This window comes from Haliotis cracherodii, unplaced genomic scaffold (assembly GCF_022045235.1).
Source record: "Haliotis cracherodii isolate W230 unplaced genomic scaffold, xgHalCrac1.p SCAF_14, whole genome shotgun sequence".
In the NCBI taxonomy this organism is placed as follows: Eukaryota; Metazoa; Mollusca; class Gastropoda; order Lepetellida; family Haliotidae; genus Haliotis; species Haliotis cracherodii.
Window position 1 is genome coordinate 39327297 of NW_027266269.1, and position 18135 is coordinate 39345431.

The 18135-nt window shown below is 41.7% G+C and overlaps 1 protein-coding gene across 1 annotated transcript; it reads left to right on the forward strand.

Annotated features, from left to right (window-relative positions):
• The first annotated feature begins 2729 nt into the window (after positions 1-2729).
• On the forward strand, positions 2730-6490 carry LOC139461245 (GTPase IMAP family member 4-like). The gene is made up of 3 exons (XM_071242883.1): positions 2730-2802; positions 4275-4313; positions 4992-6490. The coding sequence occupies exons 2-3, from the start codon at positions 4301-4303 to the stop codon at positions 6122-6124; spliced, it is 1146 nt and encodes a 381-aa protein (XP_071098984.1). The 5' UTR covers positions 2730-2802; positions 4275-4300; the 3' UTR covers positions 6125-6490.
• Positions 6491-18135: the final 11645 nt, after the last annotated feature.

Below are 18135 nucleotides of genomic sequence, written 5' to 3' on the forward strand. Positions count from 1 at the left end.
GACACTTTGGCAATCATGGGAGTTATGTTGGCATACATGGGTGTTACGTTGGCATACATGGGTGTTATCTTGCTACCTGCTGTGCCGTCTTTTTTAAATCATCATATAGCGAACACGTGTCGTTGTTGTACACAATGTCGAAACTGCGGCAATGTGTCATGTTTTCGTATGTGTCATAATTCACTTTGCACTTTCGTGATAGACGTGGTCGTGCCTGGCGACGTCCACATGAGCGTCAAGCCAATGTCGACATGGGATTTCATGACGGATTTGTCGGAGGATGGGTCGGATGTTGGGTGGCATCTCTCTGAGTGACCGGAACCCAGTGATATTGTGCAACGAAGGGTCACGGGGCAGTACTAGTGGGACAACATACTGACACTGCATGAGGTGTGGGACAGACTCATTACTGGTCCAACAACGTCAACATCAAAATTTCCCATCTTTCCCCTATCGTCTTTCAAGATAGTTGGTGGTGCTTACATCTCCTGCCATAAATCACTACCAGTAGTGAAGTGTTCTGAATTCGTTCATTATTATCATGAAACTATTATCAGATTTCTTTCTGACATTTCTCTGACAATTTTGGAAATTGTAAGTTATTTTCGAATACGAACTGTTTGATTGGCATTTTCAGAAGTAAGTTAGTAAGAGAAAAGACATGATATTTTATGGATGACAACTGCTTTATTCTATCATGATGGGACGTTTTAGATTGGATCTTTATGCCATTGTCAAACAAGATAAGGATCTGTACAGAAACTTCTTGTCTTCTATTATTTGTCTGCTATTTCCGAGTATCCCCTACTGTTTTTAAGAGTTTAGATCATAGCCAACATACCTAAACAACAAATTGACAAAATCGGACCACTTGCCTCGGAGGCAGAGGTGATTAAAATCGGTCGAGTGTGGACCTGGAATCCCCTTTTCACATTGAAACAGATCGCAGAAACACAGCACGGATGTCAATGCGTCATGGGTTGTCTGGCAGAAGAAAGTGTTCTCTCTCTGCCAGGTTACATCTCCTTTGTCCTTGGATCTACGGTCAAAATGATTATTGTACTGGCTTCGCGGGTGGTCGGGTAGCCTAGTGGTTAAAGCGTTTGCTCGTCACGCCGAAGACCCGGTTCAATTCCCCACATCAGTTCAGTGTGTGAAGCACATTTCTGGTGTCCCCTGCCGTGATATTGCTGGAATGTTGCTTAAAGTGGCGTAAAACCATACTCAAAGACTCACCAAGGCCATATATTTTTATGAGGTTAAAATGCATCCTTCAAAACATAGAAACTTATAATTATATAAAACGACAAAACACTTTTCACATTCAATAGAAATCTCTACATAAAGCAGAGTCGATTCCGACTATATCATGAGTGTGTGTTGAGGAATCACTGTCAACTCGTCATTATAGCAGGTGTTCGCCAAAGGCTGAAGCTGCTGGGATATTTCAGGAAGGGAAAGTTGACTGTTGGAAAGTTGAAGTCATCCCTCTTGTCATAACAAATTCAACCTTTAAAATGATGGTTACTGTCGAGAGATCTTTAATGTGAGCTAGTTACAGATAGTCTCAGACTCAAAGGAAATCGATAGAGAGATGTTATTTGGGTGATTATTTCGAAGTTGTCGTCGCCTTGTAATTAATAGAGATGCTTAATTATCCATAGAGGTTCCGGTATATGTCCATCATGACACAAACATAACTTCATGGTCTGATATGTTTGATAAAGAATCAAACTTATGAATCTCAACATGTTACAAACGCATGACAGGCTCGAAGATTTGTAAAAGATATCTTCAACACATGTAAAGGAGTGCGTGGGTTTGAAAGTCACTGCGAGACGAGTCTATCTTGCCTGGCCAAAGAAGTTGTATCTCCTGCGATGATTAGGCGTCGTAAAGTTATGTGAGTATAAATTCTTGTGTTGCATTAATCCTTGGATGTGTGTGCGCCGGTACATGAATGTTTGGGGGAATAGTTAGGAGTAAAGGTCGTTGAAATGTCAGCTGAAATGTGTCTGATACAAACCAAGCTACACAGGCAAAAACACCCTTCAAAGTTCTTCTGTGCTGAACAGGATGCGTATGAATACTTATATTATAAAGGCTTTAATCTATAAATATAATAGGTGGTACTAAACCACAAGGACAAACTATGCAAGAAAACTTCATAGTGGTGTAGCATGTCAGTATCGGATTCGCTCATTGGGCTCCTTTACCGGGGACTTTAGTGCATTAATTACTGTTTATGCACTAATTCAAACAAGATGGGCCAATTTTAAAACTGCATGGTTGAATGAATGCATAACTGAAAGGTCCTACCATTTTCTTATCAAAACCCAAAACAACTATATATATATGCCAATATAATAACAACTGATAAAAGACTAAACATAACCCCAGGTAAGCAACACCATATATCAACTGCATTAAAGTCAACAAAACAGCCAATTATCTATCTACAGAACATTAACAAAACAGTTTGTCATATAAATTTCAGGTGGTATATTTGCAAGTTTATTTCAATAAAGTTAAAAATTTATCTTTGTACAGACCCGTAAATGAGATTATAGGCTCAACGTCGTTGCTAAAGAAAATGAATTTCTTATCTCTGCTTGTCGCCAGTAAGACGTCACGTGTTGTCTAACATTTGTATGGATTGCACAGACATATTAAGTACACGTATACAGTATAGTCTGGTCACGTGACAAGTTGCAACTGAAAGGCAGCGGCTGGCGTACTGTGGGGCATTACAGCTGGAAGCGGGCTCCGGCAGCGGGGTCTGGCAGCATTTGGTAACGGCTGGTAAGTGAGTGTCGTTTATTCTCTTCTGCTGATATATACTGTTACACGTTTGTAAAGGTGTTAACCATATGTTATCATTTACCACGGCACACAAACCATTGAATCCATCCACGTGAATATGTTTTTGAAACCTCAACGTTTCAATTGAACACATCGAAAATTGAAAGGAAACAGTTTAGTGAGGACATTGCTGTTCGAACTCTTGGCATTATATTGTAACACAGTATAAGGTTTAACTGGATACCTATCTCAGAATTGTTGGTAGATATATCCAAATTCGTATGACTAGTAGGCTCTTTTAAGACATAAACGGTGATGTGGAGTTATTTGTCGTACAATAAAAAACAGCAGGGAGAATAAACCATGAAGGACGCAGTCGATCTCGTCAATGTCAGACAAGTCCATTTTATGAACAGGGGGTTGAGTTCGTATTTCCCGCATATTCCCACATTCCTCACGTTTATTATCTTTACCTATTATCCCAAACAGATTGTCATAGATCTCCCGGTCTTTGACTCGATCGTTTGGCCTTTGCGTCTCCTTATCTGAGGGAAACAACTCACTACCCTTTAGTACATATTGTCGTCCAATTTACGACATTATCAAGTTGTGAGCCTCATCAATCTCTAGAAATGACGTCATGACAGCAATGTTTTATCGTGAAATAAACCAAACCTCGTCCTTCGTTGATCTTTGCGATATATCGCGTAGCTATCTTATATAAAGACATACACAATGTATAACAGTGATATGTGACGGTGTGAGACTTTTATCTTAATCTTTCTTTTTGTTTTCATGTTACAATAAACTCACATCATGCTGTCTGTTTTGTTCTGGTTTGAGTTTTGTAGCAAATATTTCCCACTAAGCGGGCCACTGTTCTGTGCCATTATGTGCCCTGAGCTATGGAATAGGCTGCCACTGGATATTAGGAACATTGACAGTCCTACTTTGTTCCGATCAAGACTCAAAACCTATCTTTTCACTAAATCTTTCTTAGAGTATTGAGGCTTTATGTTTTCCTAGCTGTGTAATGTCTCTTTATTTTGTGTAGACTCAAATGAAGCGCTTTTGAGCAGTTCTTCGAACTGGATACCAGCGCTTTATAAATCTGTAGTTATTATTATCAATGAACCTTCCCATCTTTTGTGACCAGCTGTTGGCATGTCCAAAAAGGAGTCATTTTACTTATTTTAGGTTCAACATGTATGCAATAAAAGGCTATTTGATGTTTTTTGTCAAATACTCTTATCTCATGAAGTCTGAAACAATAGTTTCATTCGTTGCTTCGTATGATACATGGAACAGTATATCTGGTATCTGCTTTGTTGTCTGTTGTTGAGAACATATGTTTGTGCTGCAGAATTTAATGCTAATGATTATCTGAGTATTTATCACAGTCAACCATATGTCACGATTACACCCTCTGTAAACACAAAATCATACTTGCAGAAATTTTCTTTTCATTTCAGATTGTTTAACAGGCATACCCGTCACAATGGCTGACAAAGGTACTTCCCTATAGTTCATGTGTTCAAGTTGTACAGGAAAACTGGGAGGAAACTGTATGAGCTGCTTGCTATGGTGAAACCATGTGGTTGGGGGCTGTGTCATCATGTGTCACCAACATTATATTACTTGCGTACAACATACAAACAAACACTAGCTTATTTATGACAACAGTGATAGGTGCTACTCGTTGAACAAGCCATGTTTACCCTTTAAGCGAAAACCTGGTGTCACGGCAGATGTTCTGTCTATCATGTCATGCGGAATCTGTATTGGAAGACTTATTGATCTCTGGTGTTGATATTTTGAATTGAACTAGTTAATCGGGGAGTTAGACCTGTTTGCTTATCATTGATTAATCGGGTAGTCGGGACTGATTAAAACAAGCGAGCCTTGCAATCATGTCAATAATATCTTACTGCTGCAATAATTGTGGCACTCGTGTCGTTTTGCTATCTGACACACCGATATTAAGTATTTTGTTCTCTTTTGAAACGATGCAAACATATTCCCTATGAAATTGATCTAACTGACAGACATTGTGATCATATTATTGCACATAATAATTACCCTGAAAATTAAAACTTAGACAGAAATAGGCAATCTCCCGCATTTGCATTTGACTGAAGTTCAACTGACAAAATCATGTAATTCATAATCCGTTGCATTCTCTTTCACAGGGAAACGTCCCAGCTTCTTAGACAGGGAAATTCGAATGGTACTTGTAGGAAAGACTGGAGTTGGTAAAAGTGAAACAGGGAATACAATAGCTGGAGCCGGAATGGTGACAAAGATATTTGCCTCATTGGCAAGAGCAATGTCTGTTACAAAGATATGTAAACAGCATTCCTTTAAACGCTTTGGTGACGACTTGCAGCTTGTTGATGTCCCAGGTTTTTGTGACACAATAAAATCACACGATGACATTAAGGAAGAGATAATGAAATGTATAGGCATGTCATCTCCTGGAATACATGCCATTCTTTTCATCGTGAGGGTAGGAAGGTTCATGGAAGAAGACAAAAATACACTTGAAAGGTTCCTGCGCTGCTTTGGAGAAGAATCAAAACGATTCGTGATTATTGTATTTACTGGAAAAGATGACTTGGAAGCGGATAATGATACCCTTGACAACTATCTAGGTAATTGCCCAGTGACACTGAAGAAGTTTCTATTTGATGTAAGTCGTCGCTGTATTGCTGTCAACAACAGGGGGACAGATGCAGAGAAGGAGAAATTTACCAGAGACCTGATAGTCATTGTAAAAAGCATGGTTGGTGACAACGGCGGCCAGTGCTACACAAACGAGATGTATGAGAGATGTGAGGCTGAGCTTCGAGAAGCTGAGAAGAAGGAAAAACTTGAAGAGAAGAGGGAGAAGGAGCTCGAGGAGACACTCAAGCAAGAAGCTGCTGCCTATGAAGAAATGTTACAGAGACAGCATCATAAAATGCAAGAATTGGAGAAACAACTTCAACAAAACAAAAGAAGATCAGAGGAAGCAAAAAATGAAGGAAATCAGTTGAGAGAACGACTAAAAGCCTTAGCAATGCGGCAAAATGAAGAAGAAGAGAAAAGGGTGGCTGAACAAAAGGTGGCAGCCTCAGAGGAAAACATGAGGAGAGAAGTTCAGAACCTGAAAGATCTTCAGAAAACCATTAGGGAAGAACATGACCGTATGAGGATAGAAATGCAACATGAAGAAGTTCGGAAGCAGATACGAGAGAAAGTTGAAAATGGTGACACTAGTTACCTTGGAACTGCTTATCGATGGGTAAAGAGCAAGGTCGCTTCATTCAACCAATTTTCGTAATGGTAGCTGTATTATAAAGATCTGTCAAAGATAGATTTTCATTGATTCAATCATATAGTTTTGGTCACTACGTTTACGTATACGTTGCTTATTATATATTCAACAGAAAAGATTTTTGTTTATGCAGATCCAGACTTTGAGGTCGAGATTTCAATTTGTTCTGGGTACAATCGAGCAATGCTCCTCATTCGAAGATTGCAAAGAGCGTCAGATGACTCATGGTCAAAAAGTCTTTGAATGAGGATTGAAATAAGCACCATTTGGGGCTGGGTTTATATCGGAAAAAAAATATTTTTCCCGAAAATTCTGAAAACAAGTAACTATGCTTCAAACCAGACCCTCCCCTCCCCCACCCTTGTACTTACATATATGTATAAATCCATGTGTATAAAAGTGTTCACGAGTGCGTGTGTGTTTTTGTGCTTATACCTGTCCGGACTAATGTCGGTTCTATAGTGCTAGCCGCAGTTTAACATGAATACCCCACTCTGAAACAGTGACTATGAACCCACCAGGGCATGTTATATAACCCGTTAAGGCCGAGTAGCAACTTTTGGTATGGTGCGGTCAGGGGATCGAACCACTGACCTTCGTACTCCCTGCAGATGCTGTATCCACTAGATCACAGAGGAACATGTGACCGATGTTTGGTTCACCTTCATTTTATTATTGAGAAACGTCTGTCGATAAATTGGTTTCTGGATGTAGTATGGAAAGCAGCGTAATGGAATTAGGTTTCACGTTACAACAACGGTTAGTCTTGTTTACTGCTTGGCTTTTGCGAATTTTGTTTTAAAATTATTCACCATTCTTTGTAACCTAGGTATGTATAAATAACAGCAAGATAATGTAATAAACTGTTTCTCATGTATTGGAACTATGCCATGGGAATAATAATTTGGCTACCCTTTCATTTTCGCCTTTACCTTATTGCCATTTTGCCGTGGTCTTACTTTAGACATGTATTTTATAGTTCCCTTCTGGCAATATCTGCCACGGAAGGTTTGAGCACTTTTGTTATATAATCTGTTCTGGTCGTGTGTCTTATGATAAACATTTGCCATATAAACACTATGTAGTCACCTCTATCTTCAATGTTTGCTATTCATGAAAAAAACCCGTCCATATGAGGTGAGGTGAGGTGAAATGGGGTTTAACGTTGCGTCCAAGATTATTGCACTTATATAGCGACGTCCATATGAGGTTACCGCATTTTACTCCAAGTTTGCTAAGCATCATTACTTTAAAAGGGTAAATGCCCCAAATTGTGTATATTTGTTGAAATAGCCAATGACCACATTGCGTTAAGACATGTTTAATAAACAAAAGTCACGTGACATCATATAAGATCACTCGTCAGTACTCGACAGTACCGTGTATACGACCCATGTTACACCGCTTCTCATGCTCCCTGGGGTGGTCGGGTAGCCTAGTGGTTGAAGCGTTCGCTCGGCACGCTGAAGACCCGCGTTCGATTCCCAACATGGGTACAATGTGTGAAGCCATTTTCAGGTGTCCCCGTCGTGATATTGCTGGAATAATGCTCAAAGCAGCGTAAAACCACTCTCATGCTCCCCATAAGTGTCTGCATGGTTGCCAAGGGAAGATTGGTCCACTCTTCAGTACGAACACTGCCGAGTTTCTGTGGTGTTGCCAGAAGGACAGGGCATCGCGAGAGAGTGATCTGCAGCTCGTTAACACTGGCACCTCAATACGGACAATGACTCCTGCTCTAAGTTGGCATCACGGACCATGTCACAATGAGGTCGTACGTTATCATTCATGATTTCATCAGCATACGGTCTCACGTACACATCCAAAATGTCTTACATGTTGTGTAAACATGTCATCGTGCTCCGCTGTAGGACAAGAATATCGGCTCTTCCCGACCTATTAATCACACCCTAAGTCATGACTCAGTGCCCTCAATCGTTGTCATGTTCATCTATGTTGGAATCCTGAAATCTTTCTCATCTTCGGGCATAAGGATCTGTGAAGTCTAGACAGTATATCGATTCATCAGTGAAAAGTCCTGAAGCCCAGTCTTGGTCTGTCCAACTGACGTGGTCTTCAGCCCAATCAAAACGTCACTGTCTGTGATGTCGGGTCAGTTGCATGCGAATGCATGCCCTCAGAGAACGGAGACCAGCCTCACGGAGACGATTGTTCACTGTTTGAATAGAAATGTTAAAGCCACTGGCGTTCCGCAGATCATTCCTGACTAAGGTGGCAGTCATGAAGTGATGATGTCTTCCTGCTGTGTGGTGGAACTCTGTTCCATGTCGCTGGGTATCTGCAGCTGGTATCTGCCTAATTCTTTGGTTGTCAAGCGACTTCTTTGAGGGGGCATAAGTGAATTCGGTTGTTGCAAACCTAGTAGCAAATGTTGATGTGCTCTCTGAAAATGATGTGCAAAGATTCTGTCACGATACGAATACTGGTTTTCAAGCACCTCGTGCACATCTTGCCAATGACTGCATGCCTCTGTACATGAGATACTTAAGGGGTAATCCAATCATTGTGTACAGGGATATTACAATGTAAATTTGTTGGATGATATTATTTTTATATATGTCATCAAAACTAAATCCTTAGCAAACTTTAAGTAGTATAAATCAAGAGCGGTTAAATGTTAACAATGTGTTGAGTTGCATTGTTTTTTTATTTTCTTCTCATTTAAAGATTACTTTGTTAAATAAATTTATAAAAAATGTCTTTTACGTTTCTGATTGCCTGAAGGCAGTTTATAGCATCAGCGATATGTGATGTGATCTACGTTCACATTATTGGACAATATCGCGATTAAGTCAGAAATAATGATACTATGACCAAATTAAATGACACCCAAGGGGAGCATAACCACACTATTGGACGTATTTGAAGTTGTAAAGGTCAAAACCAACTCCGATATTTTGAATCAAGAATGTTAGCCCTCACCAGTTTCACTCTTCCTCTGGCTTACTTTGTCAGTCAAGGCCAACTAATATTTTTACTTATTAAACTCGATATTAAACTCAAGGACATGAGAAACGTCACCTATTTTGAATGCCATAAAATAACAAAGCTATGTTTTATAACGGTCATTGTTTGTTTTTTAAAACTGGGTAATTTACAAAATGTTGCATAAACACTGACAAATCCAGTGGTTTATCGATATGTTTTGAATAGAAGGTTAACTGTCTAATATTCGATCACTAATAAAAATGAACCGCCACTTTCAAAATGTTAGCTATATCTGGCGTGTCCTCCCCAAGCTTTGATGCCGGCTGTGACACGGTGCTGAGCAGAGAAAGATCGTCGTCTAAATGCGAGGTCAGGGATCAGGTGGCATTCTGTCTGTAATGCCTTAGCTAACGCCACTCCTGTCTCATGGCGTGGCTAAGGTTGCCTAATCTGTCGTCCCAGGTGATCCCACAGATGTTTGAGACCTGTTGAGAGGTCTTGTCGGCCAAGGAAGTAGGTTCACGTTGTTGGGGTTGAACAATGTTCTGGTAATGTGGGTGTATATGGGTGAGTTGGAGAGATATGGCAGTACAACTGGTGTTTACACCTCACTGATGTAGCGTGCAGCAGTAAGATTGCCATCATTGACAACCAGATCCGTCTTCATGTCTCCACAAATCCCACCCCAGACAGACACACTGCCACCACCGTATGGTTCAGTTTCCCTGGCCACCGGTAAATAAGCTCGATATTCCTCGCCCGACTCATTCTCTGACGTCGATGTTCACGCGATAACGTCATGCCCTTGAACTGTCGGTAGGCTCTCAGACAATAGTGACGAAGTCGTCTGGACACGGTCTTTCTGTTGATGGGATGACCAAGGGCATGTTCTCCCGATGTCGTCACTGTGAGGTATCTGTTCCTAAGGTGAAGCAGTCGTTAATGGTGGTCTTCCTGATGGTTGTAACTCGGGGTCCACCGTTCCTAGGCCTGTCTGTTGTTCCACCTGTCTGCCTAAACCGGCTGACTAACCTCGAGTATCGTCCTTCTCGAACAGCCCATTACCTCAGCAACATGGGCCTGAGTTCACCTTTGTTTTAAACCAGATTTGCATACGGGTATTTATCCAGGGGTTATGCCTGTTTCCTAGAAATGAGGGCATTATCACAAACAGCACATGCATTCTGCGCATGTATGTGAAAGGAATGAATAAATTGCGCTTTGCCGATACGTTTTAATTTATATTAAAAGGTGTTTTGACATTGGTTGAAAATACATGCACATATATTTGAGGTGACGTTTTTTTCGTCCTTGTGTTTTAATCAATTTTTTTTTTGAAACTTTCAATTTGAAACGGACTTAGAAACTTATCAAGAATATTGACCATTGTCTTTGACGTTACTTGCTTTTGCATGATAAACACTTTTACATTTTCATGGTAAGACCCGATCCCAGTTATGACGTTTTACTTTTTCTTGTAAGACCTGATACGTTTTGTTTGTTTGTGTGTTTGTTGTTTAACGCCGCACTCAGCAATATTCCAGCTATAGGACGGCGGGTTGTAAATAATCGAGTCTTGACCAGATAATCCAGTGATTGATATCATGAGCATCGATCCGCACAATTGGGTTACGATGATATGTATCAAGCAAGACAGCGAGGTGTGAGACAAGCAAGGGTTGCTGAAGACCTATTCTACCCTGGATCTTCACGGTGGGAGAGAAGCAAAGGATGCTGAAGAATTTTCTACCCTGGATCTTAACGGTTTGAGACAAGCATGTGTTGCTGAAGACCTATTCTACCCTGGATCTTCACGGGGGGAGACAAGCATGGGTTGCTGAAGACCTATTCTAACCCGGATCTTCACGGTGGCAGACAACTTTGGGTTGCTGAAGACCTATTCTTACAGGGATCTTCACGGTGGGAGACAAGCATGGCTTACAGAGGACCAATTCTACCCTGGACCTTCACGATGACAGACAAGCATGGGTTGCTGAAGACCTATTCTACCCTGGATCTTCAAAGTGGCTGACAAGCATGGGTTGCTGACTACCTTTTCTTACACAGATCTTCACGGGGGAGACAAGCATGGGTTGATCTACGTTCACATTATTGGACAATATCGCGATTAAGTCAGAAATAGTGATACTATGACCAAATTAAATGACACCCCAAGGGAGCATAACCACAATATTGGACGTATTTGAAGTTGTAAAGGTCAAAACCAACTCCGATATTTTGAATCAAGAATGTTAGCCTTCACCAATTTCACTCTTCCTCTGGCTTACTTTGTCAGTCAAGGCCAACTAATATTTTTACTTATTAAACTCGATATTAAACTCAAGGACATGAGAAACGTCACCTATTTTGAATGCCATAAAATAACAAAGCTATGTTTTATAACGGTCATTGTTTGTTTTTTTAAAACTGGGTAATTTACAAAATGTTGCATAAACACTGACAAATCCAGTGGTTTATCGATATGTTTTGAATAGAAGGTTAACTGTCTAATATTCGATCACTAATAAAAATGAACCGCCACTTTCAAAATGTTAGCTATATCTGGCGTGTCCTCCCCAAGCTTTGATGCCGGCTGTGACACGGTGCTGAGCAGAGAAAGATCGTCGTCTAAATGCGAGGTCAGGGATCAGATGGCATTCTGTCTGTAATGCCTTAGCTAACGCCACTCCTGTCTCATGGCGTGGCTAAGGTTGCCTAATCTGTCGTCCCAGGTGATCCCACAGATGTTTGAGACCTGTTGAGAGGTCTTGTCGGCCAAGGAAGTAGGTTCACGTTGTTGGGGTTGAACAATGTTCTGGTAATGTGGGTGTATATGGGTGAGTTGGTGAGATATGGCAGTACAACTGGTGTTTAACCTCACTGATGTAGCGTGCAGCAGTAAGATTGCCATCATTGACAACCAGATCCGTCTTCATGTCTCCACAAATCCCACCCCAGACAGTCACACTGCCACCACCGTATGGTTCAGTTTCCCTGGCCACCGGTAAATAAGCTCGATATTCCTCGCCCGACTCATTCTCTGACGTCGATGTTCACGCGATAACGTCATGCCCTTGAACTGTCGGTAGGCTCTCAGACAATAGTGACGAAGTCGTCTGGACACGGTCTTTCTGTTGATGGGATGACCAAGGGCATGTTCTCCCGATGTCGTCACTGTGAGGTATCTGTTCCTAAGGTGAAGCAGTCGTTAATGGTGGTCTTCCTGATGGTTGTAACTCGGGGTCCACCGTTCCTAGGCCTGTCTGTTGTTCCACCTGTCTGCCTAAACCGGCTGACTAACCTCGAGTATCGTCCTTCTCGAACAGCCCATTACCTCAGCAACATGGGCCTGAGTTCACCTTTGTTTTAAACCAGATTTGCATACGGGTATTTATCCAGGGGTTATGCCTGTTTCCTAGAAATGAGGGCATTATCACAAACAGCACATGCATTCTGCGCATGTATGTGAAAGGAATGAATAAATTGCGCTTTGCCGATACGTTTTAATCTATATTAAAAGGTGTTTTGACATTGGTTGAAAATACATGCACATATATTTGAGGTGACGTTTTTTTCGTCCTTGTGTTTTAATCAATTTTTTTTTTGAAACTTTCAATTTGAAACGGACTTAGAAACTTATCAAGAATATTGACCATTGTCTTTGACGTTACTTGCTTTTGCATGATAAACACTTTTACATTTTCATGGTAAGACCCGATCCCAGTTATGACGTTTTACTTTTTCTTGTAAGACCTGATACGTTTTGTTTGTTTGTGTGTTTGTTGTTTAACGCCGCACTCAGCAATATTCCAGCTATAGGACGGCGGGTTGTAAATAATCGAGTCTTGACCAGATAATCCAGTGATTGATATCATGAGCATCGATCCGCACAATTGGGATACGATGATATGTATCAAGCAAGACAGCGAGGTGTGAGACAAGCAAGGGTTGCTGAAGACCTATTCTACCCTGGATCTTCACGGTGGGAGAGAAGCAAAGGATGCTGAAGAATTTTCTACCCTGGATCTTAACGGTTTGAGACAAGCATGTGTTGCTGAAGACCTATTCTACCCTGGATCTTCACGGGGGGAGACAAGCAAGGGTTGCTGAAGACCTATTCTAACCCGGATCTTCACGGTGGCAGACAACTTTGGGTTGCTGAAGACCTATTCTTACAGGGATCTTCACGGTGGGAGACAAGCATGGCTTGCAGAGGACCAATTCTACCCTGGACCTTCACGATGACAGACAAGCATGGGTTGCTGAAGACCTATTCTACCCTGGATCTTCAAAGTGGCTGACAAGCATGGGTTGCTGACTACCTTTTCTTACACAGATCTTCACGGGGGAGACAAGCATGGGTTGATCTACGTTCACATTATTGGACAATATCGCGATTAAGTCAGAAATAGTGATACTATGACCAAATTAAATGACACCCCAAGGGAGCATAACCACAATATTGGACGTATTTGAAGTTGTAAAGGTCAAAACCAACTCCGATATTTTGAATCAAGAATGTTAGCCCTCACCAATTTCACTCTTCCTCTGGCTTACTTTGTCAGTCAAGGCCAACTAATATTTTTACTTATTAAACTCGATATTAAACTCAAGGACATGAGAAACGTCACCTATTTTGAATGCCATAAAATAACAAAGCTATGTTTTATAACGGTCATTGTTTGTTTTTTTAAAACTGGGTAATTTACAAAATGTTGCATAAACACTGACAAATCCAGTGGTTTATCGATATGTTTTGAATAGAAGGTTAACTGTCTAATATTCGATCACTAATAAAAATGAACCGCCACTTTCAAAATGTTAGCTATATCTGGCGTGTCCTCCCCAAGCTTTGATGCCGGCTGTGACACGGTGCTGAGCAGAGAAAGATCGTCGTCTAAATGCGAGGTCAGGGATCAGATGGCATTCTGTCTGTAATGCCTTAGCTAACGCCACTCCTGTCTCATGGCGTGGCTAAGGTTGCCTAATCTGTCGTCCCAGGTGATCCCACAGATGTTTGAGACCTGTTGAGAGGTCTTGTCGGCCAAGGAAGTAGGTTCACGTTGTTGGGGTTGAACAATGTTCTGGTAATGTGGGTGTATATGGGTGAGTTGGAGAGATATGGCAGTACAACTGGTGTTTACACCTCACTGATGTAGCGTGCAGCAGTAAGATTGCCATCATTGACAACCAGATCCGTCTTCATGTCTCCACAAATCCCACCCCAGACAGTCAAACTGCCACCACCGTATGGTTCAGTTTCCCTGGCCACCGGTAAATAAGCTCGATATTCCTCGCCCGACTCATTCTCTGACGTCGATGTTCACGCGATAACGTCATGCCCTTGAACTGTCGGTAGGCTCTCAGACAATAGTGACGAAGTCGTCTGGACACGGTCTTTCTGTTGATGGGATGACCAAGGGCATGTTCTCCCGATGTCGTCACTGTGAGGTATCTGTTCCTAAGGTGAAGCAGTCGTTAATGGTGGTCTTCCTGATGGTTGTAACTCGGGGTCCACCGTTCCTAGGCCTGTCTGTTGTTCCACCTGTCTGCCTAAACCGGCTGACTAACCTCGAGTATCGTCCTTCTCGAACAGCCCATTACCTCAGCAACATGGGCCTGAGTTCACCTTTGTTTTAAACCAGATTTGCATACGGGTATTTATCCAGGGGTTATGCCTGTTTCCTAGAAATGAGGGCATTATCACAAACAGCACATGCATTCTGCGCATGTATGTGAAAGGAATGAATAAATTGCGCTTTGCCGATACGTTTTAATCTATATTAAAAGGTGTTTTGACATTGGTTGAAAATACATGCACATATATTTGAGGTGACGTTTTTTTCGTCCTTGTGTTTTAATCAATTTTTTTTTTGAAACTTTCAATTTGAAACGGACTTAGAAACTTATCAAGAATATTGACCATTGTCTTTGACGTTACTTGCTTTTGCATGATAAACACTTTTACATTTTCATGGTAAGACCCGATCCCAGTTATGACGTTTTACTTTTTCTTGTAAGACCTGATACGTTTTGTTTGTTTGTGTGTTTGTTGTTTAACGCCGCACTCAGCAATATTCCAGCTATAGGACGGCGGGTTGTAAATAATCGAGTCTTGACCAGATAATCCAGTGATTGATATCATGAGCATCGATCCGCACAATTGGGATACGATGATATGTATCAAGCAAGACAGCGAGGTGTGAGACAAGCAAGGGTTGCTGAAGACCTATTCTACCCTGGATCTTCACGGTGGGAGAGAAGCAAAGGATGCTGAAGAATTTTCTACCCTGGATCTTAACGGTTTGAGACAAGCATGTGTTGCTGAAGACCTATTCTACCCTGGATCTTCACGGGGGGAGACAAGCATGGGTTGCTGAAGACCTATTCTAACCCGGATCTTCACGGTGGCAGACAACTTTGGGTTGCTGAAGACCTATTCTTACAGGGATCTTCACGGTGGGAGACAAGCATGGCTTGCAGAGGACCAATTCTACCCTGGACCTTCACGATGACAGACAAGCATGGGTTGCTGAAGACCTATTCTACCCTGGATCTTCAAAGTGGCTGACAAGCATGGGTTGCTGACTACCTTTTCTTACACAGATCTTCACGGGGGAGACAAGCATGGGTTGATCTACGTTCACATTATTGGACAATATCGCGATTAAGTCAGAAATAGTGATACTATGACCAAATTAAATGACACCCCAAGGGAGCATAACCACAATATTGGACGTATTTGAAGTTGTAAAGGTCAAAACCAACTCCGATATTTTGAATCAAGAATGTTAGCCCTCACCAATTTCACTCTTCCTCTGGCTTACTTTGTCAGTCAAGGCCAACTAATATTTTTACTTATTAAACTCGATATTAAACTCAAGGACATGAGAAACGTCACCTATTTTGAATGCCATAAAATAACAAAGCTATGTTTTATAACGGTCATTGTTTGTTTTTTTAAAACTGGGTAATTTACAAAATGTTGCATAAACACTGACAAATCCAGTGGTTTATCGATATGTTTTGAATAGAAGGTTAACTGTCTAATATTCGATCACTAATAAAAATGAACCGCCACTTTCAAAATGTTAGCTATATCTGGCGTGTCCTCCCCAAGCTTTGATGCCGGCTGTGACACGGTGCTGAGCAGAGAAAGATCGTCGTCTAAATGCGAGGTCAGGGATCAGATGGCATTCTGTCTGTAATGCCTTAGCTAACGCCACTCATGTCTCATGGCGTGGCTAAGGTTGCCTAATCTGTCGTCCCAGGTGATCCCACAGATGTTTGAGACCTGTTGAGAGGTCTTGTCGGCCAAGGAAGTAGGTTCACGTTGTTGGGGTTGAACAATGTTCTGGTAATGTGGGTGTATATGGGTGAGTTGGAGAGATATGGCAGTACAACTGGTGTTTAACCTCACTGATGTAGCTTGCAGCAGTAAGATTGCCATCATTGACAACCAGATCCGTCTTCATGTCTCCACAAATCCCACCCCAGACAGTCACACTGCCACCACCGTATGGTTCAGTTTCCCTGGCCACCGGTAAATAAGCTCGATATTCCTCGCCCGACTCATTCTCTGACGTCGATGTTCACGCGATAACGTCATGCCCTTGAACTGTCGGTAGGCTCTCAGACAATAGTGACGAAGTCGTCTGGACACGGTCTTTCTGTTGATGGGATGACCAAGGGCATGTTCTCCCGATGTCGTCACTGTGAGGTATCTGTTCCTAAGGTGAAGCAGTCGTTAATGGTGGTCTTCCTGATGGTTGTAACTCGGGGTCCACCGTTCCTAGGCCTGTCTGTTGTTCCACCTGTCTGCCTAAACCGGCTGACTAACCTCGAGTATCGTCCTTCTCGAACAGCCCATTACCTCAGCAACATGGGCCTGAGTTCACCTTTGTTTTAAACCAGATTTGCATACGGGTATTTATCCAGGGGTTATGCCTGTTTCCTAGAAATGAGGGCATTATCACAAACAGCACATGCATTCTGCGCATGTATGTGAAAGGAATGAATAAATTGCGCTTTGCCGATACGTTTTAATCTATATTAAAAGGTGTTTTGACATTGGTTGAAAATACATGCACATATATTTGAGGTGACGTTTTTTTCGTCCTTGTGTTTTAATCAATTTTTTTTTTGAAACTTTCAATTTGAAACGGACTTAGAAACTTATCAAGAATATTGACCATTGTCTTTGACGTTACTTGCTTTTGCATGATAAACACTTTTACATTTTCATGGTAAGACCCGATCCCAGTTATGACGTTTTACTTTTTCTTGTAAGACCTGATACGTTTTGTTTGTTTGTGTGTTTGTTGTTTAACGCCGCACTCAGCAATATTCCAGCTATAGGACGGCGGGTTGTAAATAATCGAGTCTTGACCAGATAATCCAGTGATTGATATCATGAGCATCGATCCGCACAATTGGGATACGATGATATGTATCAAGCAAGACAGCGAGGTGTGAGACAAGCAAGGGTTGCTGAAGACCTATTCTACCCTGGATCTTCACGGTGGGAGAGAAGCAAAGGATGCTGAAGAATTTTCTACCCTGGATCTTAACGGTTTGAGACAAGCATGTGTTGCTGAAGACCTATTCTACCCTGGATCTTCACGGGGGGAGACAAGCAAGGGTTGCTGAAGACCTATTCTAACCCGGATCTTCACGGTGGCAGACAACTTTGGGTTGCTGAAGACCTATTCTTACAGGGATCTTCACGGTGGGAGACAAGCATGGCTTGCAGAGGACCAATTCTACCCTGGACCTTCACGATGACAGACAAGCATGGGTTGCTGAAGACCTATTCTACCCTGGATCTTCAAAGTGGCTGACAAGCATGGGTTGCTGACTACCTTTTCTTACACAGATCTTCACGGGGGAGACAAGCATGGGTTGATCTACGTTCACATTATTGGACAATATCGCGATTAAGTCAGAAATAGTGATACTATGACCAAATTAAATGACACCCCAAGGGAGCATAACCACAATATTGGACGTATTTGAAGTTGTAAAGGTCAAAACCAACTCCGATATTTTGAATCAAGAATGTTAGCCCT